We start from the raw sequence: 26,417 nt of genomic DNA on the forward strand, positions 1-26,417 counted from the left end.
GAGGACATGCACAAAAACTTTGCCCACGAGTCTTCATATTTAACTATGAACGGACGTGTATAGTTCTTATGCATAGGAATGGATAAAACTTTAACTTTTGCCTATATTGATTCAACTTCAATTCGAATGAGAAGGATGCATGATGACCTATTCCTTGTGACTAGCTTGAAAATCTGAATACATAGACGTTCATATTTGATTTGAAGAACTCCAAAATCATAGAATCATGAACAGGGACATGCACAATCTCATTCATCTTCTTGCACAGGTGGATTTGTTATATGCATGGGCGTGTGTTAAGCATGCAAGGTCAAACATTAAGTTTTGATCTGTAATTTTCAAGTTTTGTCTATTTGGTAATGTTTGAAAATATTCTTTGGATAATGTTAGACATTTTAACTTTGTTTTTGTTATCATAAAAATACCAAGCCATCTAATATAAAATTTAACACATGTAACAAAAATGTCAAGTTATAGCATTACAAGTAAAATTACTATATTATCTCTAATTATTATAAAATTATTATAATACTCTTTCACAAATTTTTTTCCTTTCTCTCTATTCTCATATTTTTTTTCTTTTTTTTTTTAAACAAAATCTGACCAACCACATAAGATCAAGATGACAACCTGATTAGGATACCACATTGGTTATGACTTTAGCCAACCATTGATATGAAGCCTCAATTTCTGACATTTATGTGAATCGTTAAGAAGGGCAACCGCATTGGCATATGTATTGAAGGAGTTCTGAAATATTGTGACAATGATCCCAGTGGAAAAAGGAATGGATAGGGGTGGAGCTTAGAAATGCACAATCCTCAACCCATAATTCAACCCTTAGACATAAATAACCATTACTCTTGTCTCCTTGATTTTTGCATCTCTTGTTGTCATGCCATTAAACTAAACATCGGCCATGGAATCCAAAAGGTGTGATCCCTAACCCTTGCCACTACCGTGACACTACCACACATAAACCCTCTAAGCACACAATTCCTCATCGAATTAACCTAAACCAGCCTTATATTTTGGTCATGAAACCCCCTTACCTTGCATAACCTTGACCCTTCCACCATACATTATTACTAGCCAATGTGCTCAAATTTAATTTCCACAACCAAGTAGCCACACCACATTACAAGAGTGATTGATCTAGAGCACTTTGATAAATCTCGAAATGGAGTAATTGTAATAGTAGTCACTGTGAGAGACCACAAGAATGGCGACGGTGCTAAAAATGAAGCGAATTTTTTCTTTTCTTTTTTTAATTTTAGGAAAAATATTATTATACCCTTTTATAATTAATTTAAAGTTACATAAATTAATTTTTTAGTGTAAAAATGTGTGATTTACAAGGGTGAAACATGTTTTTAAGCACTTTGAATAGGAAAATCACTTCAAAATCATTGTCACATCATAATTAGTTATAAATGTTTGTATATATAAATTTTATTGTTAAAAAAAAAATAATAATCTTCAACTATCTTTTATCCCTAATTTTAGGGCAAAAACTTATTTCCCAAGATTTAGGTATACATAATTTTATTGGTATTTAAATTATAAGAAAGTATCTGTATAGGTAGGCTTCACATTGTGGTTGGTTATGGGGTAGTTGCAATTTGATAATTTTATCTACTTGTTGTGGTGGATGAATTTCTGACAAACAAGTAAAAATAAATGTTCTTACAGATAGTGCAGCTTAAAATCATTCAAATGAAACTTTGAATTTTAAACCATATCCAATCAAGGGATCTACATGAAATTTAACCAAAAAAAAAATTATGGACATTGTGGCACATGTCATTGAATCTCTTTCTTGCATTACGGAGCCTAACAATGAGCTAGGTGGTGTTGTTGTTGCTTTGATGTCTTGGGTAAACTTGTGGAGTCATCATGAATGGTTAAACATAAGCTTTTGATTGAGGTAAAAATAGAAGGACACACAAAAGGTTTAGTTTTGAAAGAAAATGAAGGGGAATTTGTTTAAGAATGGCAAAGGTATAGGAAGGAGAGAGTGGATATTGAGGTTTTGAGAGAATGGTCTAATACCAATTTCATAGTTTACTATTCCTGAATAGAGATGGAAGGAGAGGTAGGTCTACGGTTGGGATAACAACTCGTTGTTTTTATTGAAGTTTTTAACATTTGAACCAAATGATGTCAGAAGTTATGATGCGAAAACAATGGTGTTTGGTTTTGAGTAAAATGGCAACTCTCTATCTCAAGGAGATGAGAGAAAACCAAGGAAGAGAAGGAGAAAACTTGTAAATATGACAGAAAAATCATTGAATCATGTAGAAGCTAAATGTCAAGAAACTTAACTAGCAAATTGTAATACCCTAAGATATGTTCTAGGGGCAATTATGTTTTTTGATCATGTTTTGAGATATTTCTCATTTTAAAAATATAAATGTATGGGTGTGTTTATATATATAAATACAAAAAAAAAGATAAAGAGATAAAGAGAAAGAGATAAAACATATATATATATATATATATATATATATATATATATATATATATATATATATATATAGAGAGAGAGAGAGAGAGAGAGAGAGAGAGAGAGAGAGAGAGAGAGAGAGAGAGAGAGAGAGAGAAAGCCAAAAAAGGCAACCTTTACGCTTTTTCTATCATTTTCCTGTCCCTTCTAGAAAAGGTAGCCTTCTTCATGCTTTTTCTTTGTTTTTTGAAGAAAAAGGAAGGATTGAAGGAGTTTTGAAAGACAAGTAAGGAAAGAAAAGAAAAGGAAGCACTTTGGAAACCTTGGTAATCAAAAGATCTCTTCCTTTTCCCTTTACCTACACTTATATATGTATTGAATGCATATTATATGAATATGTTAGTATGTTTTGGTGTTGATTTAAGGTGATTTTGGTGATAAAGGAAGCAAGATAAGGAAAAAGAAGCCAACTTGCAAAAAATTGACTTGAAATAAGGTAAAGGATATCATCCTTGATATATTGCATGTTTTAGGCTTTTGATTCCTTAGATCTATGTTATAAATGATGATTTTGATGTTGAGAAGTGTTGTTTTGCCATTTGGGGTGCCTATGTGTGTGATTTTGTTGATGACAGAGAGTTGGACAATATTTACAGTTTTACCATTGAGTGCGTTCTATGTTTTGGCTGCCTTATCTTATGAATCATGGGTGCTATTATAGCTTGTTGGAAATCTCTTTGACTCCTCTTTCCAATGATATATAGTTTGTATGAATTAGAGATCATTTGGACTGTTAAATATTGTATGAACCAAAATGACTATTTTACCAAATAAACAGTGAAAACAGTTTTTGCCAACGATTTCATCCCACGTTTTGACTATCTTATCTAATGATTTATGAGTGCTATTATATCTTGTTAGAAAGCTCTTTGAATTCTATTTTCAGTGATATATAGCTTGTATAAATTGAGGATCATCTGGACTGTTAAATATTATATGAATCACAAGGACTGCTTTACCAAATAAACAGAGGAGACAGTTTTTGCCACTGATTTCATCTCAAATTTTTACTGTCTTATCTAATGAATTATGAGTGTTATTATAGCTTGTTGGAAAGCTCTTTGAATTCTCTTTTTAATGATATATAGCTTGTATGAATTAGGAACCGTTTGGACTGTAAAATTATATGAAAAAAAGGTTGTCTTGTCAAATGAACAAGGTTGTGAACAATATTTCACAGTTTTGGAAAGGAAAAGAAAGAAAAGAGAGGAAAGGAAAGGAAAGAAAGGAGAGAAAAAGAAAAGAAGAAGAAAAGCAAGAAAAAGAATTTGGGGCTCAAGATTCAGGGGTCATCCCAGGAGTATGGTCTGGTAAGTTATGAATAGATTTATATGGAAACAAAATTAGTAACATATAAGACCCGCATGCATGCTATGAATTATAAGGAGACACTTTACACTACACCGCCTGTAGTAAGACACGTCTGTAGTAGGACATAGACCCACAGTAGGGTCCGCTCGCAATAGAGCATGCTCGTAGTAGAACTCAATTCAGATTTAGAAATAGTGTAATGAGAGAAAGAAAGAGAGTTCGAGCTTAGAAAAGTGTCAAATCCCTACAGTTAGCTTCCAAAAAGTATCAAATAGATACCAGATGAGACAAAATATGACCTAAATAGTAAAGCATGAACTAGATTATCCCTTCGATTTCTTATAGGGGTTATGAGTGAGGTTGAGTCCCGAGAGTTAGTTAGAACAGGAAAGGAAATAGTTTACTTAATTCTTTCCCCTTACTGAGTATTATTATCACTTACTTCCTTTTCTTTCATGATTGCAGGTACAGGTGATCGAGATAGCTGTGAGACAGGATCAAGTCAGTGTAGGTAGATCCAGTTGGAGCAGGTTATCTCTGATTTATATTATATGCATACAGTGATATATTCTTATTGACTTTTGACCTTTTTGAGATGATAGTACAGTTGTATATGATTACTCCATGTATTTGGATGCTTTCAGATGAGTTTCATATGAGTATATACATCTTTTATTCACTTCTAGATTTTCAGTTTTCTTAAAATTATTTATAAACACTTTTAGTGATGTGTTCATGTTAAAGTATTTTAAAAGATAAAAAAAAAAAGACACTTAGGATATTAATTCGAAACATTTCTCCTTTAGTGAGTAGTACTTCTAGGGACGGATATTACACAAATTTACTTTAGATTTGGAAAGGCTTTGGATTTGGTAAACAAGTTGGCAAGGGATATGATTTTAATTGGACTCCAAAAATAATAAAGCAAAATTTTAAATTTCAAAAAATAGAGAGAAATATATTATAGTAATATATAATAAAAATTAGATTTTTGTTACCGTATAAATTATCTATTTTATTCTTACTTTTGACAAAAATCTTTAACACTAATAGTTTATGAGTAAATATTTGAATTTTCAAAATTTAACGAATAAAATTTTATTAATACATCAAACCTTGGGTGGGAGTAAGTCTTCTTACCCTAATTTTAATACCAAACTATATTATTATTATATAATCATATAAACTTCTCAAACAAAATCTTGATGATTTTATCTTTTTATTATTAAAAAAATAAAATTTTTTTAATGAATCAAATTATCAATTTTATTCATTTGTGATCTTAATGTAAGACGTAAAATTATTGATAGTTAAAATTTTACCAAAAATAAGAACATAGAATTCAGGTATAACGATAATCTATCGAGAATTAATAATAATGAATATAATAAAGTTTTTAAAGTGTTTCAGTTGCTTCTCGGAACCTTACATTTATAGTTATTATTGAATTATTTGCTGAAATTTTGGTAGAATAATAATAAGAGATTACATAAATGGTGGCTTCATAAATGTAACTATGTTATATTTTAATTAAGGGAATAATATGTGTGTTTCTATATATAGAATACCCATATGTTTTTATATAAAGAGAAATTAGTTACAAAAATGTGCTAAACATAATTATCAGGTTCTTATGATATACGATATATATTTTGTAATACAATACAATATATATAGAAAATAATACGTGTTATATAATGTATTAAAAATTATTAATTATACAATATCATACGTATCTTATAATATGATACATATTATCGATATATTTTTTTATATAAGTGATGATGTTATAGAAATATATTTGTAAAATTTTAAAAAGTATTTGTAATATTTTTTAAGATAACAATATAATAATTAAAATTTTTATTATTTTATTTTTATTTAAAAAGTTATATTTTACAATATAATTTAATACATAATGTATAATAAAATTTAAATTTGCAATATATAGCATTCTACGGAAGCAATCCACAGTGAACCGGGGGTAACAAACCGGGAAAAAAAAAACAAATTAAAGACGCGAGGCAGCATTTCACCGTTTTCTCCGCCGCTTTGTAAATTGAAAGCAAAATTGATCCGCGTTTCAGTTTTCTCTCACAGTCGAAATGGCTGAAAACGCCGAAAGTGCTTCCAAGAAACACGACTTCCAAAACATACTCTCACTTTTGCCCAAAATTGAGCTCAAGCTTCCTTTCTTTAACAAAGAACCGAAACAAGTAGAGCCAGCTGGCGTTAAAAAGAGTCAGAAAACGAGTGTAGAACGTGAAAACGTAAGTGTGAAGCCGAACTTGGTGAGGTTTCCGGACCGTCAGATGATTCCGGCAAAGTTGGAGTTCGAGGCTGAAGAGCCGGCCGGAAGGACTTCCAACCCTGTCGTTCTCTGGCAGGTTTGTTTTCTTTTATAATCTCTGTGTAGTTCCCGATAAAGAAATGCAGGAAACAAAGTTCTGGTTAGATTTTTTTTTTTTGTTTTAGGATTCTTTTGTTCATTGACTAAATGTTTATAAGTTAAGGGAGATGGAAGAATAATTCTTGATTTCATTATCTGGAAAAAAAAAATGATTGAATTCCCTGGATCTTGTTTGTGAAATTGGAAAAGAAGGGTTGTTGGTGGTTTGCTATTGTGAGGTTTTTGCTAAAACCTTGGGATTAGTGCGATCACGACTATAGAGATTTGTGATGGTTTCTTTATTAAAATTGGAAATCATGGAAGAGGAAGATTCTTTTTTCCTTATCTTTTGGCTTCAGTTCTCTTCTATTGTTAAAATCAGCTTTGGCAAAGGCAAGATCTTATTTCAAGATCCTAACGCACATAATTTAATAATTCTACTAGCTTGCTTTCTCAAATTGTTATTTGAACTGGTAAAGACCACAAAAATAAGCAATCACAAGGTTCCTTTACGTTGGTTAAAAAAGACAATGAAGTCTTGAATGATTTTTGGTGGGTTGCAATTTCCTGTGTAGTGATGCCATTGGTATTATATTTTTCTTATCTATCTCATCTTTTCTGGTTTACATAGTATCAAATGATGCCAAAGTAATGTTAATAGAATGGTTAAGATAATGCATTGTAGGGCTGATCAAAATCCAATATGGCCAAGTTCCTTACTTGAATAACTATGCAGTATGAGAATTTTGTGCTGCTGTAGATTCTCCGATGCATTAGGCAAATAAATAAACAATTCTCGAGTGTAAATTCCATAGCCAAATTAATGAAATAAATATTTTCAGCAAACAATTTTGGATGTGTTGCTTTTTGTCAATTATGATTCTGGGAGGCATGCCATTGGCTTGGTTACTCCCTAGAAGACTGGGTTAGCTGTGTAAAGTGATTGCTATCTACAGGTGCAACTCTAATAAAATTTTCAACTTCTGTCATTCAGAGTTGAATGTCTGATTTTCTGTTTCTTCTTTTTCCTGTTTGATAGATACAATTTTTTCTGCAAATACTGCCATGGCCAATATCGTGGCCTACATTCCAAAGCAAACTAATCTCTTTGAAGCTCTATTAATGTGCTTCTCATTTCAGTCCTCCTAGTTGTGATCTGTTATTGAAGAGTATAGATTAGTTGCATGTTGATCGCTAACCAAATTCCTTCACCTTTTTTCAGGTTTATGCTCTTGGAGGGATTCTTGTTCTGAGGTGGGTATGGGCAAGGTGGAAGGAGAGGAAGGAGCGGGCAGGGAAAAAGGATTCATCTGATGACAACAATGACACTCCAGCTAATGATGATGATGATCATCATTCAGCATGATATAGTTATTTACTTGGGTAAATCGAAAATACAATATTGACAAAAGATTTTTCTTCGCTATGTTAACGTGGAAATTAGTTTAGTTAATGAACAATGAAGTCTACCCCCATGTTTTTTCTTATTTTTTTCATCCTTCTTGTACCTAAGAATAGTTCTGAAATTGTCACAGGGCTTGGACTTTTTACATTGCATTCTTGTTGGCCAAACTGTTAAATGAACTTGAATGTGCTATGGTCCTTGATAGTTAGAAATATTAAACACCCAATTTATCAAAATTACTTCATTGTGAGCGAACTGTCAATTTTTTTGGTTCAATTTTAATAGAGATTTATGATTGCAGATTGAATTTCAGAATTATAAAGAAGATTTATCATGTATTTAATTTGAGGCATTCTGGATCTGGTGGCCTAGCCCATTGATCTCGTAACAATTGTTCTCACCTTCAAGTTAGTATGGTGTTTGGTTATTCCAGCTCCTCCCATCAGCTCTCTTTAGAGAATTAGAGGAAGCTGAATAAAATAGTCTTAAAAAAGGGGAAAAAAATAGTTAAAACAAATAATTTTACTTAAAACCATATTAAATAACAAATTTTAATTAATCAAGATTAATGAAATTCTCCAAATTAATTTTCAATAGCAGATTGTATTAAATACATTAAATGTTATAAATAAATATTCTAAATTCTGTTGAAACGAAAATGATTTTTTTATTTGTAAGTTTGAAAAAGTTTCTTTATATACTCATTATCTATTTTTTAAAATCAAAATTGTCTAAATGCAAAATTAAAAATATTAATTTTCATTTTTCTTTTATATTTCACCTACTTTTCAAAACGAAATCTCCAATAATTCAATTCATTGCTCAAAACCTAACACATCTATTAATTTTTCACATTTTTATTCTACAAAATAATAAAAATGATTTCAAACTCTTAGATTATCCCTGTTCTTCTAGGGAAATTAATTAAAATAGGTAGCTAGTTTATCGCGTAAATCTTTTTTGGAACGAATTCTTAGCTTTTACCTTTTTAAGCAAATCATATTTTTTATTTCAAAAATATCCATTTTCTAATTTCTCAGCTTTTACAGTAACTTTCACAGTATTAATATCTTATATTTCAGACGATACCCATTAAACTTAATTTTTCTATAATGAATATCTACAGATGAAAAACAAATTAATTTTTTATATAATAATTAATCCTTATATACATTTATAAAATTAAAAAATTATGGATATACTAGGCGTTTTCTTAAAACAGTGCGTTTTTTTCGAGCGGGTGCCAAAATGTGTGAAATGATGCGTGAAAGGGTGCAGGTGCGTGGAAGGGTGTGAAAATTTGGAAAGGGTACGGGAAGGGTTGCGGGTGTGTGAAAGGGTATGATAACTTGGAAAGGATACATGAAGGGGTGCGGGAATAAGTGTAGGTCCGTGAAAGAGTACGACAATTTGGAAAAGGTACGTGAAGGAATGCAGGTGTGTGAAAGGGTGCAGTAGTGCTTAAAGGGGTGTGAGAACGGGTGCGGGTGTAGGTGCAGGTGTGGGAAGAGGTGCAGGTGCGTATGCGTGAAAGAGTGCGGTAATTTGGAAAGGGTGTGTGAAAGAGTACAGGAATGGATGCGGGGTGCATGGAAGAGTGCGAATGCGTGAAAAAGTGTAATCATTTAAAAAGGGTGCGTGAAAAAGTACGAGTGTATAAAAAGATGCGACAATTTACAAATTTATAATATTATATAATATTATTAATATATAATATATTATATATAAAGGGGTACGAAACTCTTTGCATTTTCAACACCCCTTTATAAATAAATAAATAAATATATATATTATTAATATAATATATATTTTTTATATTTCATGTATCTGCATCTTTTCACACTCAGCACCTATACCCTTTCACGCACTCCTTCAGTGTTACTGCACCCTTCTATACACTCGCACCCTTTCATACACTATTTTACATATTTTTGTAAAAAAATTATTATATAAAAAATTTTTTTGTATCCGCTTAGAAAAACATATCGTTTTGAAATAAATTTCGATATATCTATAATTTTATAATTGTATAAAAGTATATAAGAATCAATTATTATATAAAAAATTAATCTTATTCATTATAAAAAAATTAAGTTTAATACGTATCTTCTGAAATATAAGAAATTAATCTGCGAATGTTGCTGTAAAATCTATTGTAAATGCTGAGATATAAGATGAGAGATATTTTTAAAATAAAAAATATGATTTGTTTAAAAAGGTAAAAGCCAAGAATTCTTATTAAAAAAACTTTACACAACAAACTGACAGCTTATTTTAATTAATTTCCCATTCTTATGAGTTGTTAACCATAAATATAACATACGGCGTAGTTTAGTATCAGCATTGTTCCTTCAGGTAAACTGTTGCTGTTCTGTTTAAACAGATGTGTAAGTCTGTAACCACACGTTTCGCTGTTGTCACGTAACCGTTACAACTTCTGACAGCCAATTTCACGACAACTCCACTAACTCCATCAATTTTACACCCCCAAACCAATCACTCCGTCATCATCTTCAAACTCTCCGTCACGCCTAAATCTAACGCCGTCGTTTCCATCTCATCTCAATCCCTAACCCTAATGGCTTCACAAGACTTTCCTATACTCTCCGATCCCCACGCGCCAACGCGCATCCCGCAATCAGCGGCCGAGTCTCCCGTCCCTAACAGCACAGACTTTTACGGTCATACTCCACTTCTCACCGCTTCTACTGAGGATTCTGAGCCGGAGAGATCTGGATCTGCGTCTGGATCGAAACGAAACCCCTACTACTCCAAGAAGAAAAAAACTGGAAATACTAGCAACAATGAAGCGGGCTCGGATTATCGTGTCGATTATAGAAAGGACAGAGAGGAATGGAGCGACACGGCGATCGCGTGCCTGTTGGAGGCGTATACGGAGAAGTTCAACCAGCTGAACAGGGGAAATCTACGTGGCAGGGACTGGGAGGAGGTGGCAGAGGCTGTGACCGAGCGATGCGGCGGCATAGGTGATAGTGGTGGTTTTGAGAAACAACAGAAGGCTTGGAAGAGTGTAGAGCAGTGTAAGAATAAGATAGATAATCTGAAGAAGAGGTACAAAGTTGAAGTGCAGAGAATGAATAATAGTGGGAGTATAACTAGTAATTGGCATTGGTTTAAGCAAATGGAAGCGATTGTGGGGAGTAATAATAGCACTAATTTATTGAGCAAGAGTAGTGGTCGTGTTGAGATGATGGAGAGAAATGGTGATGAAAATATTACTCCATTGATCAAACAATCTAAGAGGTAATCTTAATTTTGTCATACAATATGAATATTATGCTGCGGCTTCTTGTTAGTTTAGGTAAATTTTGCTGAACTCCCTTAGGTGGATTCGTTTTAAATTTTAGGTGTTTTTGAGAGGTTATGAGTGTGATTTTAAAAAAGTTGGGTTCTATGGTGTTTGAAACTTTCGAGTCTTGATCATTCTCTAGTAGATTAATATGTGAAGAGTGGTTTTCAATTTTAATTGGTTTGGTAAAGATTTTATGTTTTAGCTTATTGTATAATCAGCGTTTGGCTTTCGGAGGATGTGAAGTTGATGGATTGGTACGTGTGATGTGATAGTGATAGTGGTAGCTTGTTTGGGACCAACTGATACCTCTTGGCATAATACTTGAAACAGAATCATAATACAATATGGTTTGTATGGTTGTGCCACTTACACAGTTATGGAAATACAAGTGGGATGACAGTGGCCATCTTAAGAGTATATATATGATGCTGCAGCTTTTTCAGTTTTCAATTTTTATTTTCTCGCTTGTTCCTTTGGTTTGATGAGTTGCTTATTATATTGTTGTATGCTGGGTTTATCTCAAATAACTCCTGAGAGAATGGATTTACTGAGTATGATTTGTAAGATTTCCAGTTTAGTTGTCTGATCAAATTTTTAGTATCTATTTGGACAGATATAATACTCCTGGCAGTGTCAATATCATGAATAACGTGAAGCCAAAATCACTAAGTCTTAAATGGCGGAGGGTAGTGTTTAAAATCAGTGGTTCTGCATTTGCTGGGAACTGCCAAAATATTGACCCCAAGGTGCTAGGTTTTTCTAATACAAATTGATATGATTGGATTTATTACAATTGATGAAATTCCAGATGTACAACTTGTATCACCCCTGTGTATTATATGGTTGTTCTGACAAGAAAATGCTAACTTAACTGTTGCTTCCTGCCATCAGGTGGTGATGCAGATTGCTGGGGAAGTAGCTGCAGCTTGTCGTCAAGGGGTGGAGGTAGTGCATTAACTCCTTTTTTCATGTTTTAGTTTTCTCTCTCTAATTATTTGAGGTGCAGACACTTATTCTTATATGATTTTTCTAGGTGGCAATTGTTGTTGGAGGTCGTAACTTCTTTTGTGGGGACTCATGGGTATCTGCGACTGCCTTAGATAGACCTACAGCATACCAAGTTGGGTAATGCCCATTTTCTTAACATTTTGGATACTGTCATATTGACTATGTTCTACTGGTTGGAAAACATGATATGGAAAATTTATTTTGATAGTACTGAGCCGAAGTTTGTTTCCATTTATTAATGTAATATTATTTGGTTTTTTATTGTTAATGCAGTATGCAATAATAAAGAATTTCTGTACACTATTGGAAAAATGATTTATGGGTCTATTTGCGTTCCTAAATTTCTAGTCCTGTTTAGGCCCCTGGTTACTTGAGCTGCTCAAATGCTACCGCATAGGTGTTTAAATATCTTTGTCCTGGCTCACATCTTTTACTTAATTTTCCTGTGTATTGCTCGTTAACTTGTAATTATTTTATTCCCATTCACATTTTGACCAATATTTCCTTCCAGTATGATGGCAACGGTTATGAATGCTCTGTTGCTTCAGTCAGCTTTGGAGAAGATGTATATTCAGACACGTGTTCAAAGTGCAATTGATTTGCCCGAGGTTGCTGAACCCTATTGCAGGCAAAGGGCCATCCGACATCTTGAGAAAGGAAGAGTTGTCATATTTGGTGGTGTTGGTGCAGGCAGTGGAAATCCACTCTTTACCACTGATACAGCCGCAGCTCTGAGAGCTTCTGAAAGTAAATTCTATTCTGCTTTGAGACTTATTTCATTTTCTATATTTATCCAACAATTCATTCATTACCGTCTTTATCCTTTCACATTTTCCCTCTCTTTTTCACAAGGGCTTTCTATTAGGGAAAAGCCATCACATAATGTTCATATATTTTCATGTCAGTTAATGCAGAGGCAGTTGTGAAAGGTACAAATGTTAATTCCTTATATGATAGCCATTCTGGTAATGGCAATGTACCTCTAGAACACTTATCTTACAGGGAGGCACTCTCCGGAAATTTTACCTCTATGGACACAATGGCCATTACATACTGTGAAGAGAACAGAATTCCTGGTTGGTATTTTATTTCTTAATCTTTCATTGAAATTGTTGATACTTGCCAACCGAACCCTTTGGCATTTCCTGAAATTATACATTATATAACCTTCTGTAGTGGTTGTGTTTAATCTACTGGAGCCTGGGAATATTTCAAGAGCACTAAGTGGAGAACCAGTGGGAACTTTGATTGACCAAAGTGGGAGGTTGGGTTGATGCAAATGGCAGCATGTCTCCTGGAAGCTTGCAGCCAGACATTGATTTATGAGTGGTAAATGAGAAATGAGAAAAGACACTCTTCTGAATAATGTAATGCATCGGTTTAGAGCCGGAAATATAGTAGTATAAATGAGAAGCTGGGAAACCCCATATCCGGTGTACGATAAATTAGAATAGTGGATAGCCAAATGAAAATATTATACTCCAGAATTGTGTGGACAATTATTATTAGTGGAATAGAATTCAAATTTACATACTCAGCCCCCTTGTTGAAAATGTAATTTGCTTTTACGGTGGATTGCCTCTATCCAATCCAATTATGCTTATAGAAGTGCTCAGAATCAAAACTAGTGTAACACTGATTCTCTACTCTACTGATTTTATTTTTTATGCAAAAATTATACATTCACATTCTCATTCTCATAAATAACATCACAGATTCTCAACTCATGACAGGATTCGATTTACCAGGAAATGGTTGATAATATATTTTTTGGGTAACACTCAGCTTGAGCTGAACTGCTTCTTTATCATAAACAAGTAAAACTTCAAATCCAATGACCAATCATACAATTACCATTAGATAAATAAAAATTTTGACCTTCAAATATCATCAATAAAATTTGAACCTTTATTATCATGGTTAAAATGTCTCTCCTTCATTGTTTAAGCTATCCTTTCGACAATAAACTTGACCAAACATAGATGTGTCATATTGAAAAGCATATTTAAAAGTTTAACATTTTCACAGAATGCCAAATTGCATTGAAATGAGTGCTGGTGTACATGGATGCTGATGACAAATCTTCAACATACACAAATTATTCGAGGATCTGTAGACATTCTAAATTTATTCAAGAAAGAATGATGACGTTTATTTTGCTATTCTCTACTACATATGAAAGTGAGATGGACCCGGAAGGACCCTGTGGCATCATTTGAAGTTTTTTTCCAGTTCCAAGTCCAAACCTACCTCTATATCTGTACAATCCGAAACCCATGGGAAAAGGGTAAATCTTTATGCACTGCCTCCACATTGCTTCCAACAGTCCGATAAAAATCTGAACTCTGTTGGGACTAAGATTTTGAACTTGGATCTTACAGGCTGGTGCTTAAATCGTATACTTGGTTCAAAATATCATCAGTTTCACTCGGATTGGAAATAACTATCATAAATAGAGAGTTGATCAAATGCATCGAAATTTGCTCTTAGTCCGACAAATTGACTACCAAGCTGGGCACAACCAGCATCTGGCCACCTGCAGCCCCCTTCCCGTGTGCGCAATGGGCATAAAGCTTCACACGCTCGACCAATTGGGTTATTGGAAACATCATCTGTCACTGTGACTGAAACAGAGAAATCAGATTTCCCAGCATGCTGCAGACTGCCATCAGACCCTGTCATTTGACTTTCTGTTGGATTGCCTTCAATGCCTACGGCACAATCACCGGTGCTACCAAATTGAACCTTGCATCCTAATGCTTCAATGGCTCGCTTAACGGCTGCACTTTCTTTGCTGGCTTTCATAGCTAAATTCATAGCCGTGCTTCTGAGTTGCCTTTCATTTTGCAATTGTTCAGTTAGCAACTCCACAGCAATTGTGGTTTCTCTAGATTTCTTCTCTGCTACTTCCTTTGCCTGTCAGGAAAATAACCAACCAGATGAGTATTTACAGACTCCAAACAAATGTTAAAGAAAATGACTGTCACTCCATCCTTTTTGGCATAACATGAAACAGTGAGGTTTCAATGAGCAGTGAACACTCCTCCTTTTCAATAACCACCAAAAAAAAAGTGGGGGTAAAAAGAGAGCCTGCCATAGATAAGAATTTGGAATGCTATAAACGAGATATTATAAGCAATGTCTTTGCCTTTTTCAGTTCAAGGAATTTTACAGTCATATCCCTAAATTGAGCATCAAGCTCCCCTTCTTGGGCTTCAGAAGGACAAGCCCAGCGAAGATGGAATTGGGGCCACAAAGTAGGGGCTAAAGCTGCTGCTGGAGGTCGGAGTGGCTCATTATGTTTTGATGGATCATAAAATAGGTTATAATGTGCATGAGATCTATCCTGTGAAGAGCGCAGATCAGCCAGATATTTCCACAAGCATCCACAAGCTTCAAAGACACCACATTGCTGCCTCTCCTTTTCACTAAAAGTTAAGATTAAAAAAAATGTTAATTTGACAAGTATTATTACTACAGAATACTCTCTCAGTAATTTCATCCTCTTAGCTTGGTCTAGAGGAATGTAAGACCTCATTTACTACACTTTTCCGCTGTCTAAGGAATTCAAACTTAACACAAGTGCATAAAAACCTACCTATTGCACAAGAAGTTTCCAAAACGACAAGAAAGCACACAGTCCAAGAAGTCCACCAGAAAAGTCTGAACACCAAAGAGACGACAAGATCAGTAATTGGTTTTCTCCAACAAAACAAATCAACTAATGCAAACAAAAAAAGACATAAGAGTCAGCCAGCACATCAAAATGCCATGATGACTTTGTAATCGACAAAGAACTGCCTCTCATGATGAAGAAGAATACATACCGAGGAAAACTCAAAAGCACAAGGATACATTCGCAACAATTGTGAAACACAATCAACCCACTGCAGAAACAAATACAAGCATCAGATCATTTTTTTTTTTTTTTGTATAAACATGTAACATATGACATTAGTGCAAAAAAGCTTCACATTTAAACCTTTCTCAGATGTACATGCACCAAAAGAAACTATAACAAAGATAAAATTTACGGAAGCTGACTACTAAGAAAATGCTACTGACAAATAATTTAGCAATCTCCTGACCTCCCTTTGCAAAGCTGAGTTGAAACTGGAGACCCTGGTGAACCTACAATCTTTTGGAAGCAAGAAAAAATGGCCTTTGGCCAGGTTGGTGTCCATGAGAGGACTCCAAAGAAAGACATTGCAGGAACAAACCACAAGCCGAATTGCACAGCCAACCACTCAGGTGTAATTAAAAAATACTGAACCATAAGAAACTATGTTAAAGGAAAACCTTGCCACTGAACTACAAGTTCGAGAAGAACTTGCTGTGTGTGTCAAAGGCCTGAGAAAATAAACTCTTGCTTCAACACCACATAAGGAGCCTAACCAGGCGTGTGCAACTATTTTGAACCATATATTAACTTCTTGGCTTAGGTAGGGCCAAAAGAAGAAAGGAATCCCTTTTATGCCTTGTTGGAAAGGCCACATGCAAGGTCTACAGAAAGCCCTAAAGTAATTCTGTCTGCTATCTGTCCTATGAACCAGCAGAAAATCATTTCTAGTGAATGAACTTTGTCTCTAACAACACATCTACAGTAAGGAACCATGGAACAGGCAATCGCTGTAAAAAGTGTGGTACCATGGATTCTTCCCCAGATTCTACGGTCTTACTAACTTGGTAACATCTAACTATTAGCATGAGAACTAGAAAATGTGTGGGAGAATAGTATTATATAATGATAAATGAAGACTCCACTACACTAAAAAAATTATCAAGCATTAATTCAAAGAACCTGTAAAAATATGGGAGAGTAGTCGTTCTGTCCATGAGAAGCACTTGGAGCTTGAGAAGGAAATGAACCAGATGCCTGGCGCATTGGTGGTGATGGAAAATTCCCGCTAGAAGATTGTCTAGATAATTCATAAGTAATGTCGCCAGTTCCAGATAGCATTGGCATTCCCACACGATCTGAAAATGGATGACCAAATGCTAGCCAATCTTTTTCAACAAGTGCCTGTGTCAAGATGAAAAATATAAAATTTAAGTTATAATAAGCATAGTCATGCGACAAAGGCAACTAAACAAGTGCCAGTGAAAAATGATAGAAAAAGCAACATTGAAAGATATTGAGCAGCAAGACAGAATAATTAGTCCAAATATTTGGATTCTGACACAGCTAATTTGAAATGAAGAGAAGTAGAGTAAGTATACATACATTAAAGCTAATATTAAAGCGATCACATAAAATGCTGCAACAAATTAAAACTATCTGATATCACATTATCTTAGATACAATATTACTTAAGAGGTTCTTGGTAGAAACAGGATAAAAAAAGATATTGACAACACAAATAAGGGTGTCAAGTTTAAACGTAAAAAAAATACTACCTGGAAACCAGAGAATGTTCGATAGTATGGATCGAGCAGCAAATTAGCAAGTGCAACCAACTGAGTTGTTCTATCCCACCCATCACTGTGCATCACAAAGGCATATATATGTGTTACCAAATTGCATGCAGGTAAAACTAAAAATCTAATTGTTTTGCATATATCTATGAAATTTCATTTTTTTTCCTCATCTAGTTAAATAGCAAAATTACAACATGGAATATATAAGTTAACACAGAGTTAAAGTCAACTTGGCTCTTCACAAAACCTTGAAAAGGAAGCATTAACACAGAGACTAGTGATAATACCCTTGTGACATAAGTTTGAGATAAAAAGGAATAGATAAAATATGAAATAGCTAGATAGAGCATACCTTGCATATTGGAAATATAACATATGCTTTGACTATATTGCAAGAAACCCGAGGAACTATCCCCTTGAGGACAACTGACTCACATTTTCTAAAAAATGGCTTTAAAATGCACACACACACACCCAAACTAGATCATTGAATCATAATATGAAATCAAACTTCTGACCTGCAATGAACAAGCACAGACGCTGATTCCAAAGCAATACGAGCAGCAATCCAAGCTGAACCAGCCAAGACACTCTGAACATGTATTAACCAACCACTATCTCCAAGAGTTGAAACTGAGGCTGACATACTACTAAGATTGCCTCCACCCCACGTCCAACCACCATGTCTCTGTAAATGAAATTAGCAATCAGAATAAATGGCAAAACAGGTGTTTGAAAGCAAGCAAAGGATTATATGATCCCATTTTTCTGAACTCATATTTCAAGGATATCCCACTAATAAGAATGCAGGAGCTTGAGCCATTTTAAATCAAGTTAATTACTCATGTTCTGGGTACAGTAAACAAGTGATGAGATGGCACCAAATTCAACATATGAAGGGTCAAGTAGATAATATTCCAATGATGCCGATAAATAAAAAAATCACCCAACTCTGCAGCCTTTGCAAAAAGAGTTTTTCTTCGTAAAAAATTTAATGTAGCACTACCAAAACGGAAAATCAGATCCTTGCAGGTTCCAAGACTAACCAAGAATGATGACATTCCATCAGATGAGGTAGTTCCATGAGTGTCCAAGTAGTCTCTAAGCCGAGCAAAACTCTCTCTCATTGCATGTATGTTGTCTATTCCAAAAAAGACTATCTAATGAAAAATATCACAGAAGGGACATCATCAGCAACAGTTAATTATTTCAAAATACATGACCAACAGAAGCACTACGGACACAGCTCAAACCTTTGACAGACCTCAGATTGAAAATAATTTGAAGAAGACTCAGAGCCACCTCCCATTGCCCCATTTGCCAAAGCATTTTTTCTTGGTCTTGCATCAACAATATATAGCTTTCTGAAAGAAAAGACAAGTAACATAAGTAACAAAGAAAAAAGTAATCCAGACAAAAAAGAATCTGCCTCATTTTAACGTATTTGAATCTAGAGTAAAAGAAAAACAAGAGTTATTGAAGATGATTAATTCTAATAACCAAGGTGTCTTATCAGTTAAAAATGTAATTACCCTTTCTTATCCAATTAGAAATAAATAAAAACCAAATTACAACTGAAACATGTATCAGTCAAGCACATGAAAGAAATATGGTCACATGATAGTCAAAAGTTGGATTGCTGGACAAAGAATAATTGATAAACACACACATATGTATCAATGTATGTGTGTATGTATGAACATAAAATAACATAAAAGAAATTGTTCAAATCAGGATCAAATCATATTAAAAAGGTCATTTAAAGTATGTGAGAAAAGAAACAAACAAAATGAAAAATAATAAAGCAACAGCAGAAAGAACTGAAGCTTACCTACGTGCCACCCCTTGATCAGTAAGTTGAGTGCACAGGGCAGCAACAAGCTTTTCATCAGCATTACTGTATGAAATATAAGAGTAAATATATATAAATCCTCAAAATGTAAACATTTTCAAAAAATTATTAGCATATTGTGTTCATTCATGTAAGTGTTCTTTATGGTCATAGCAAGGAGAGCCTTTAGTGGGAACTTTGATACCTCCTCATATTCATCATAAGACCAACAAGGGGTTGAGATGAGCGTGCAAGGACAGCCCCCGTTCCTATTATTCACCAAATATATCAACACATAAATAACAAAATCACAAGAAAGAATCTAAAAAACAAATCAGATTTGCAGCATACCTGGATCACACCATGAAATTACAGGCAACCGGCATCTTGCACGAAAGGAGGAGCCGTGGAGCACTTCTTGATCACTAGAAACAGTTATTAAGCAAAGTATTTAGTTCTATAGATCAAGCATACATAGTAAGTAAACCTTGAATTATCAAGGAGAAAAAATCCTGAACTGAATAGCAATTTCTAACCTAATGCTTTTGGGAATAATCAAAGCAAATGGATAACTTTGGCACAATGAATAGGTGGAATTTACATCAGTTATTCTCCACAACTCATTAGAGATTCTATAGGATCCATCCTCAATCATTTCCATCGACGCACAATAAGAACTTCTTCCAAGTAGACGGAAATACTCATTTAGCAACCGCACCTTAGGATTGGTATTACTGTATTTGGAAGGCCCAGAAACAAAAGCATAAATATCCCATATTCTTGTTGGCTTTATACACTTCACTAATGCATCATATACAGCACGTCTCTGTAAAATCAATAATTGAATTTGATAACTACAAATGACAATAAAATCAAGGGCTTAAATAAAAAAGAAAGATAACAAATAAATGTTCTAACAATATTATTATTACTATCAAAGCGTTTTTTCAAAAATTTTGGGATCCAATACATTAAAAACATTTTTTGCAAAACCTTTCCCCCTATTTATTCACTTTTCCTTAAGAAATTATTCAAACTTTTTTTCCACATAGGAAAATTGACCTGCTTTGTTCTTGGGCGGAAACCGAAAACAATAATTCTCATATCTTTACCTACAAAATATAAGATGAACTATTACTATATGCACAAAGAAGAACCAGTTATACTGTCAAATTTTACACAATATAAAAGAATAATTTGATTTTAGCTTCCACAAAACATACAAGATTGCTATGCAGACAAAAATTTACAAAAACAGAGTCAGAATGACTTTAATACACCACAATAATCAAGACTTAAAAACCAAAGAATCTGTAATCAACTAGATCTTTCAGCAGCTGCAACTGTAACTGTAAGTTTGATATAAAGAAGCTATAATATGGGGAGCTGCACAGAGTTGCGTTAACATGAAAAATAAAATAAAGAGCGCTATGGAATTTTTTTTAATAACAACACATAACAGAACCTCCCCCATGTTTAGTGAGCTCTAAACTAAAGGCCACTTCCAAACATTACAACCTTGGTCATCAGGAAACTTATCAGATATAATATCCCAAGTAGTGATCCCAAGGGGATCTGAACCTGCGTACTCTTAGTAGAGGTCAAGGACTTTTTATCACTAAGCACAGCCATTGGGATTAAGAAAGCCAAAAAAACATATTCCTCAAAGATGTTTGACAATTAGAGTCTTTCATGATAATTTAACCATTAACTCCTATAAGAAAGATCAATGCAGTTAAACAATTCAAGACAACAGGTAGTGTCACAGAAACATACATAATATCTACATAAGATGACAGTGTATTTAATTTAATATGTGTCCTCATTATACACCAAATCCTTTCAAACAAATGAACCTTCAATGGTTCCCATTAACTAGTAGAAAGAGACATCAGTGAAGAATATAAGTAAGATCAATATGGCTGAAAAGAAGCTAATTCTTAAAAAGCATACCAATGACCTGCAGAAGGCGCTGAGATTGAGACTTGTCAGTGTGACGAAGGGCTGATTGAATCTTTGCAACCTACATAGATGCTTCAAAACTTCAATAGACTAACAAAATACTCCATTTAAAATATATAAATTTAAAGATGAACACAAAATGTTGAATTATCAATTTTTTAAATATTTGATAACTCTTAAACCAGCAAAACTTACCACAATATGTATAAACATAATCACTGGGAAAAGGTTATTAAAAGCTTACCTTTTTGCTAAACTTCTCAATAGTTGCCAATGGTATAGTGCCAAGTGCTATAATATCTCTAGTTCCCTCACTCTTGAAAAAGGTAAGATAAAGTATAGATTAATTAAATAAGCATGTAAAAAATAATAGATCAAGATAAATATCAATAGATCAATTCATACAACCTTCAAACTATAGAGATTTACACAACCATACAATAAAAAACCTGTCCATTTTATAATCACCAGGCCTTTTATCACAAAGTCACAACACTACTACCACAAAAAACCCAACCACCAGAATGAAAGAATTTCTATGTCTCTACATATTATTTCTTCTCCTCCTCTGTCTAATATCTTCCCTTCTGTCAAGCCTTATTATTCATCAAACATAAACTATACACAACTGTTTGAGATCAATGCAAAACAAATCAGTGAATGAAAGCTAATTAGACTCCTATAGTTTACCGTTTATATCATCCACACAAAAGCAAATACTACTATACAAAAACATGCAATTTAGGGTTGTGCAGGTCCATAACAGTGATTTTAGTTTATGTTTCAACACATTATTGCTGAACGTCCTAGAAATCAAAGAAGTAAAATTAACACAAACATACAGAAAATATATTTCTAATTATTTCTAAAAAGAAATAAGATGTTCTAGCTTTTTGGCTACTACACATGCCATGTGCTCTTTCAAATAAACTTTTTTATAAGAGCGACAAGATAGCAAAAAGACACAAAAGCAAAGATATAAAAATTGTTTCCAGCGTAAAAATATGCAATGCATATCAAAAAAATCAAATCCAACGACATGAAGCACACATTTGCTTAGCAGAAAATTTTCATGCAGAACTTACCAAAAACAAAATTCGATAATTTGTCACTATCAAAGTACCGGCCTCATCAATATTAACAAGAACAACACCATATCCCTGAAAAAAAAAAAACCCAAAAACTCAATAAACTCAATCCCAATTGTAAATAAACTTCAATAAACACAATAAGAACTGATTCAAGCTACAAACAGGACGCACTACTGGCCACACAGGATTATTCTTATAAGAAACTGGACAAAATCCATTATATGAAAACATAATTTACAAGAAAGTCAACAGGCAGTCCACAGACACGAGAAAATGAAATAAAATAGTAAAATTAACCCCAAACACACTGTTTAAGATCACATATTAGTAATAATAGCAACATAACGGTTCCAGTACAACAACAGTAAAAGAGATAAAAAAACTCCATTGACTGAATACAGCGTACCTCAAGTACAACTCGCTCAGCCTCGAGCAATATATCAAGGTTAGCATGACAAACCGTTCGCGTAACCGGCTATTAATAATTAAACAAAATTAGCAAAAATAAATCACAAAGAATTATTAAATTATAGATATGAAAAACCCTAGGATTGGAAGAGAAGAAAGCGAACCTCAACTTTGGTCCATTCGAGAGCGTCCCAGCTGGTGGTGCCTTCGAGCTTCTCAGACTCCAAGGAATCGCAAAGAGAGGTTGAACGAGTTGACCTTGGCTTGGGCGCTGCCATGCATTAGGCGCAGAGAAGAGAAAAGTGGAGAGAGGAGAAATATAATTTCGGATTTTTTTTAATTTATAATTAAATTTTTTTGGCAGATAATTGAATTATAACACAGAAAGAGACGTGGACTGACCGTTCAAAGGAAACGTAGCGACTCGACTCGACTTAACTGGGACACGATCGGCGTAATTTTACATTTAGCTTCTCCCATTTTGGATATATTTTTCTCCCAATTTTAGTTTAAATTCAAAAATATGTTTAGATTAATTAAAAAATTTAAATATATATTTATAAATTAATTTTTATTACAATTTTTTATCAGAGAAAAAAATAAAATATTTATTTTATTATTAAAACTTAAAAATATAACCATTTATATCAGTTTTGTCCTTAATTTAAAAAATTAATTTTCTTCTAATTAAACTTTAAAAAACAATATTTCTCTTTTAAGGTTTTTTTTTTCATCTCTGACGACTGGATGTCGTTTTCATCATCGACCGACTTTCTCACTATCTTCTTTTCTAATTGTTGATATTCACTAGACCAATTTTGTTGGATAAAAACGAACTATCTTCATTCGACAAAGAGACATCATCTTTGTCTCTTCAACTAAACAAAGTCGAATCGTCTTTGTCTGGTGACCTTTTGATGTCGATCTGTTGACCTGACGAAGACAATTCGTTTTCATCCAATTAAAGAGACAAAAACAGCTAATCATCTTCATCTCTTCATTAGACTAAGATGGTTTGTCTTTATCCGATAAAATTGGTCTGGTGAACATCGATAGCTAGAGAAGAAGATGGTGGGAACAATATCTAATCATCAAAGATAAAAGGAAATACCCTAAGAGGGAAATATTGTTTTTTAAAGTTTAATTATAACGAAAAACTATTAATTTTTTCAATTAAGAGAGAAAAATGATATAAATGTTTTAGGTTTTAGAGTTTAGTGATAAAATAACGATTTTACCTTTATCTCTAACAAAAAATTCTAATAAAATTCAATTTATAGATGAGTGTTTAGATTTTTTAACTGATATAAATATATTTTTGAGATTGAGTTAAAACTTGGATAAAAAATATCTTTTATCCTAAATTTATTTACCATATTCGAAATTATAATACTAAATCGTATATGTAACAATTATAAATTACACAGGTGGCACCATTGGGATAAATTAAAGGTCGAATCACTAGTGTCCACCTAAACTTTCATGAAATAACTGTTTTTCGCTGAAATATCTTCTTTTACCTCCTATTTGATAAAATTGTTAATAAAATTAATTAATTTTCTTATAAAATTAGTGAAAAGACGCAAATTTGCAATGTTATGTTGTTTGGTTGTATTTCAACTTGCTAGTTGTTGAAAAATTTTTCATGCAAAATATGTCCAACCACTAAAGTATAAATACTATCAATTCCCACCCAAAATCAAACAACAATTAATTTAATCATAAAGATAAAGGGTGTATAGGTTTGTTCTAACACTTCTAGTGCATGTGTCTTTTGCAATTTGCATATGTATACTTAACCCTAATCCTAGTGAACCATTATCTTTCTAATAAATTTCCCAATGACTAATTAAAAATAAATAATTAAAAAATATATATACAGTCATGGACATTGTTTGATTGTGATTTAAGACTTCAACCAACTCTTTGTAATGATCTAACATACTCTACAGTTGTCTCTACCTAGTTTAGTCTTGTCTAATATTCTCGTGGTGACACTAACTATTGTTAATTTTTTATATACCCCAATCTTATTTATTAAATCTCATTTAACATAATGGAAAAAAAATCAATGGCATAAAAAATTGTAAATTACATTTTCCACCCAAGATTTAGTCTAAAATCTTTCTTTTCACCTCTTGAATATATGAATCATATTTTTTCATGTAAAATCTAAACAGAAAATGATAATTTTCTGTTTAGAGTTTTTTCCTCTTTTCTCCGACAATAATCTACCGTCGATCATCCTTCCTCTTACCTTATCTCTTTCTCCAGGTCTCTCTTCGACCACCAATCGAAAAAAATTATCTGAAAATCTAGACTATTTTCATCTGAAAATTCAGATAAAAGTCATCTGGATGATGATGTTTAGACGAATCGTCTGAATGTATCATCACCCAAACAAAGAGATCACTTGGTTCAAATCTGATCCTACTTGGATCACAATTGTTACAATAGTTTACAAACAAAGAGCCAAGCCAAGAATAAAATATAGGGCTGAAGGCTAGAATAACCTTAAAATAAAATGGATCAAGATAATAACAATAAAAATTAGAGGATCAAGCGATTTTATTAATATTTTGCATGCATATTTTTTTAAAAAAGATTATTTTTCAAAATAAAAAAGAGTTAGCTGACTCATCTTAACACACCATCTATGGCAGTTGAAGGTTTCATTTTATCTTATTTAAGCACAAGACAATAGATAAACGGTTTGGTTAATGGTGGTTGTTTTATCATTGTGAAAGTTTCAAGTTTTTTGGTATTATGGCTCGAAAAATTTTCTTGTTTTGTGTTTGGATGCTGGATAAATTGTTTCTTTTGAAGATAATTCATGAATGTAACACGAAAATAAAATATTTAAAAATGAGGGTTTTTGTGAGAATTTTGAGATGTTTAAGTTATTATTATAAAAAATATGATAAAGGTCAAAAAAGGTATTTAACTGGTGAAAACTGGTCATGCCCAATTCATCTGGGTTGACACTGATTGAGGGTGGAAAAATGATTTGGGAAGTCAAATTTCAGCCTATAGAATTTTAGTAAGTCATTTTGATTTTGGGATTGAGATTACTAAAAGGCTACAATTTTTAAAAATATTTTATTTTCACATTTTGATTTTGGTATGGTAAGTTATTCTTTATTAACTCTAAGTCTATTTTGCTTTATAAATTAAAATATTATAAAAAGACATGTTTTGTTCTTAGAAAACATGTTAGGACATGTTAATATTATTAAATGTGTTTGGTTTACATCTGATAATAAATTGGCTTATTGTAGTATGGAAGTTAGCAGAGATTCTCAAATTATTTGTACAAAAATGCTGAACACATGTGGGTGTGACCCACTTAAATGTCCTTTATTATTTGTAACAAAAACCATGAAATAATTATGATTTCATATTCAATAGACACAACATCTTTGATGAGACATCAAATTTTAATATAAATTAAACTTGTAATTCCCTGCTATAAAGAATGTTAATTACATTGACATAGGTTAATAATGATCAATAACATATGTTGGGATATTAATTAAAATAGGCAAGAGGATTCTCGTCTAAACCTTTTTCGACAACAATTACTCTGTTTTACCTTTCTAAGCAAATCATTTTTTCATTCCAAAAATATCCCTAATCTAATTTTTCAAATTTAACGCGTGACTTTCCCCGATTAATTGATTCCTACCACGAAAATCATTAATATTAGATTAAGATTAAATCATCTGAAATAAATAAAATTTATAAATTAAAAAAGGGATTAATATTTAAAAAATAA

At 32.9% G+C, this 26,417-nt stretch overlaps 3 protein-coding genes across 4 annotated transcripts; 2 read left to right on the forward strand and 1 right to left on the reverse strand.

The window, feature by feature from the left end:
• Positions 1–5,788: 5,788 nt before the first annotated feature.
• Positions 5,789–7,847, forward strand: LOC123192484. The gene is made up of 2 exons (XM_044605063.1): positions 5,789–6,204; positions 7,429–7,847. The coding sequence occupies exons 1-2, from the start codon at positions 5,923–5,925 to the stop codon at positions 7,570–7,572; spliced, it is 426 nt and encodes a 141-aa protein (XP_044460998.1). The 5' UTR covers positions 5,789–5,922; the 3' UTR covers positions 7,573–7,847.
• Positions 7,848–9,968: 2,121 nt separating this feature from the next.
• Positions 9,969–13,469, forward strand: LOC123193531. Of its 2 annotated transcripts, none has more exons than XM_044606561.1 (7): positions 9,969–10,875; positions 11,538–11,670; positions 11,816–11,869; positions 11,958–12,049; positions 12,444–12,679; positions 12,838–13,008; positions 13,132–13,469. In XM_044606561.1, exons 1-7 carry the CDS (start codon positions 10,190–10,192, stop codon positions 13,182–13,184), a joined length of 1,425 nt encoding a protein of 474 aa, XP_044462496.1. In that variant the 5' UTR covers positions 9,969–10,189; the 3' UTR covers positions 13,185–13,469. The 2 variants fall into 2 exon arrangements, with proteins under 2 accessions (XP_044462496.1, XP_044462495.1); XM_044606560.1 differs by having other exon boundaries at positions 9,972–10,875; positions 13,109–13,469.
• A 482-nt stretch (positions 13,470–13,951) lies between these two features.
• LOC123192970 (phosphatidylinositol-3-phosphatase myotubularin-1-like) lies at positions 13,952–22,977 on the reverse strand. Its single transcript, XM_044605702.1, has 19 exons — positions 22,807–22,977; positions 22,641–22,709; positions 22,229–22,303; positions 21,388–21,459; positions 21,135–21,204; positions 20,244–20,293; positions 19,718–20,007; positions 19,533–19,606; positions 19,387–19,450; positions 19,182–19,247; positions 18,615–18,714; positions 18,397–18,510; positions 17,869–18,038; positions 17,330–17,414; positions 16,734–16,955; positions 15,760–15,819; positions 15,531–15,595; positions 15,081–15,360; positions 13,952–14,848 (listed from the first exon to the last, which is right to left on the reverse strand). The coding sequence occupies exons 1-19, from the start codon at positions 22,918–22,920 to the stop codon at positions 14,357–14,359; spliced, it is 2,532 nt and encodes an 843-aa protein (XP_044461637.1). The 5' UTR covers positions 22,921–22,977; the 3' UTR covers positions 13,952–14,356.
• Positions 22,978–26,417: the final 3,440 nt, after the last annotated feature.

Source organism: Mangifera indica, chromosome 12 (assembly GCF_011075055.1).
Source record: "Mangifera indica cultivar Alphonso chromosome 12, CATAS_Mindica_2.1, whole genome shotgun sequence".
NCBI classification, from domain to species: Eukaryota; Viridiplantae; Streptophyta; class Magnoliopsida; order Sapindales; family Anacardiaceae; genus Mangifera; species Mangifera indica.

What these genes read in the sequence shown, in the direction of transcription:
- LOC123192484 (XM_044605063.1), top strand. Translation starts at nt 5,923, where the DNA reads ATGGCTGAAAACGCCGAAAGTGCTTCCAAGAAACACGACTTCCAAAAC. An exon ending in ACCCTGTCGTTCTCTGGCAG is followed by an intron (nt 6,205 to 7,428) that starts GTTTGTTTTCTT and finishes ACCTTTTTTCAG; the next exon opens with GTTTATGCTCTTGGAGGGAT.
- LOC123193531 (XM_044606560.1), top strand. Translation starts at nt 10,190, where the DNA reads ATGGCTTCACAAGACTTTCCTATACTCTCCGATCCCCACGCGCCAACG. An exon ending in TTGATCAAACAATCTAAGAG is followed by an intron (nt 10,876 to 11,537) that starts GTAATCTTAATT and finishes CTATTTGGACAG; the next exon opens with ATATAATACTCCTGGCAGTG. An exon ending in GCCAAAATATTGACCCCAAG is followed by an intron (nt 11,671 to 11,815) that starts GTGCTAGGTTTT and finishes TCCTGCCATCAG; the next exon opens with GTGGTGATGCAGATTGCTGG.
- LOC123192970 (XM_044605702.1), bottom strand. Translation starts at nt 22,920, where the DNA reads ATGGCAGCGCCCAAGCCAAGGTCAACTCGTTCAACCTCTCTTTGCGAT. An exon ending in TTGAGAAGTTTAGCAAAAAG is followed by an intron (nt 21,205 to 21,387) that starts GTAAGCTTTTAA and finishes GCATCTATGTAG; the next exon opens with GTTGCAAAGATTCAATCAGC. An exon ending in AATTCCTTGAACTGAAAAAG is followed by an intron (nt 14,849 to 15,080) that starts GCAAAGACATTG and finishes TTTTCCTGACAG; the next exon opens with GCAAAGGAAGTAGCAGAGAA.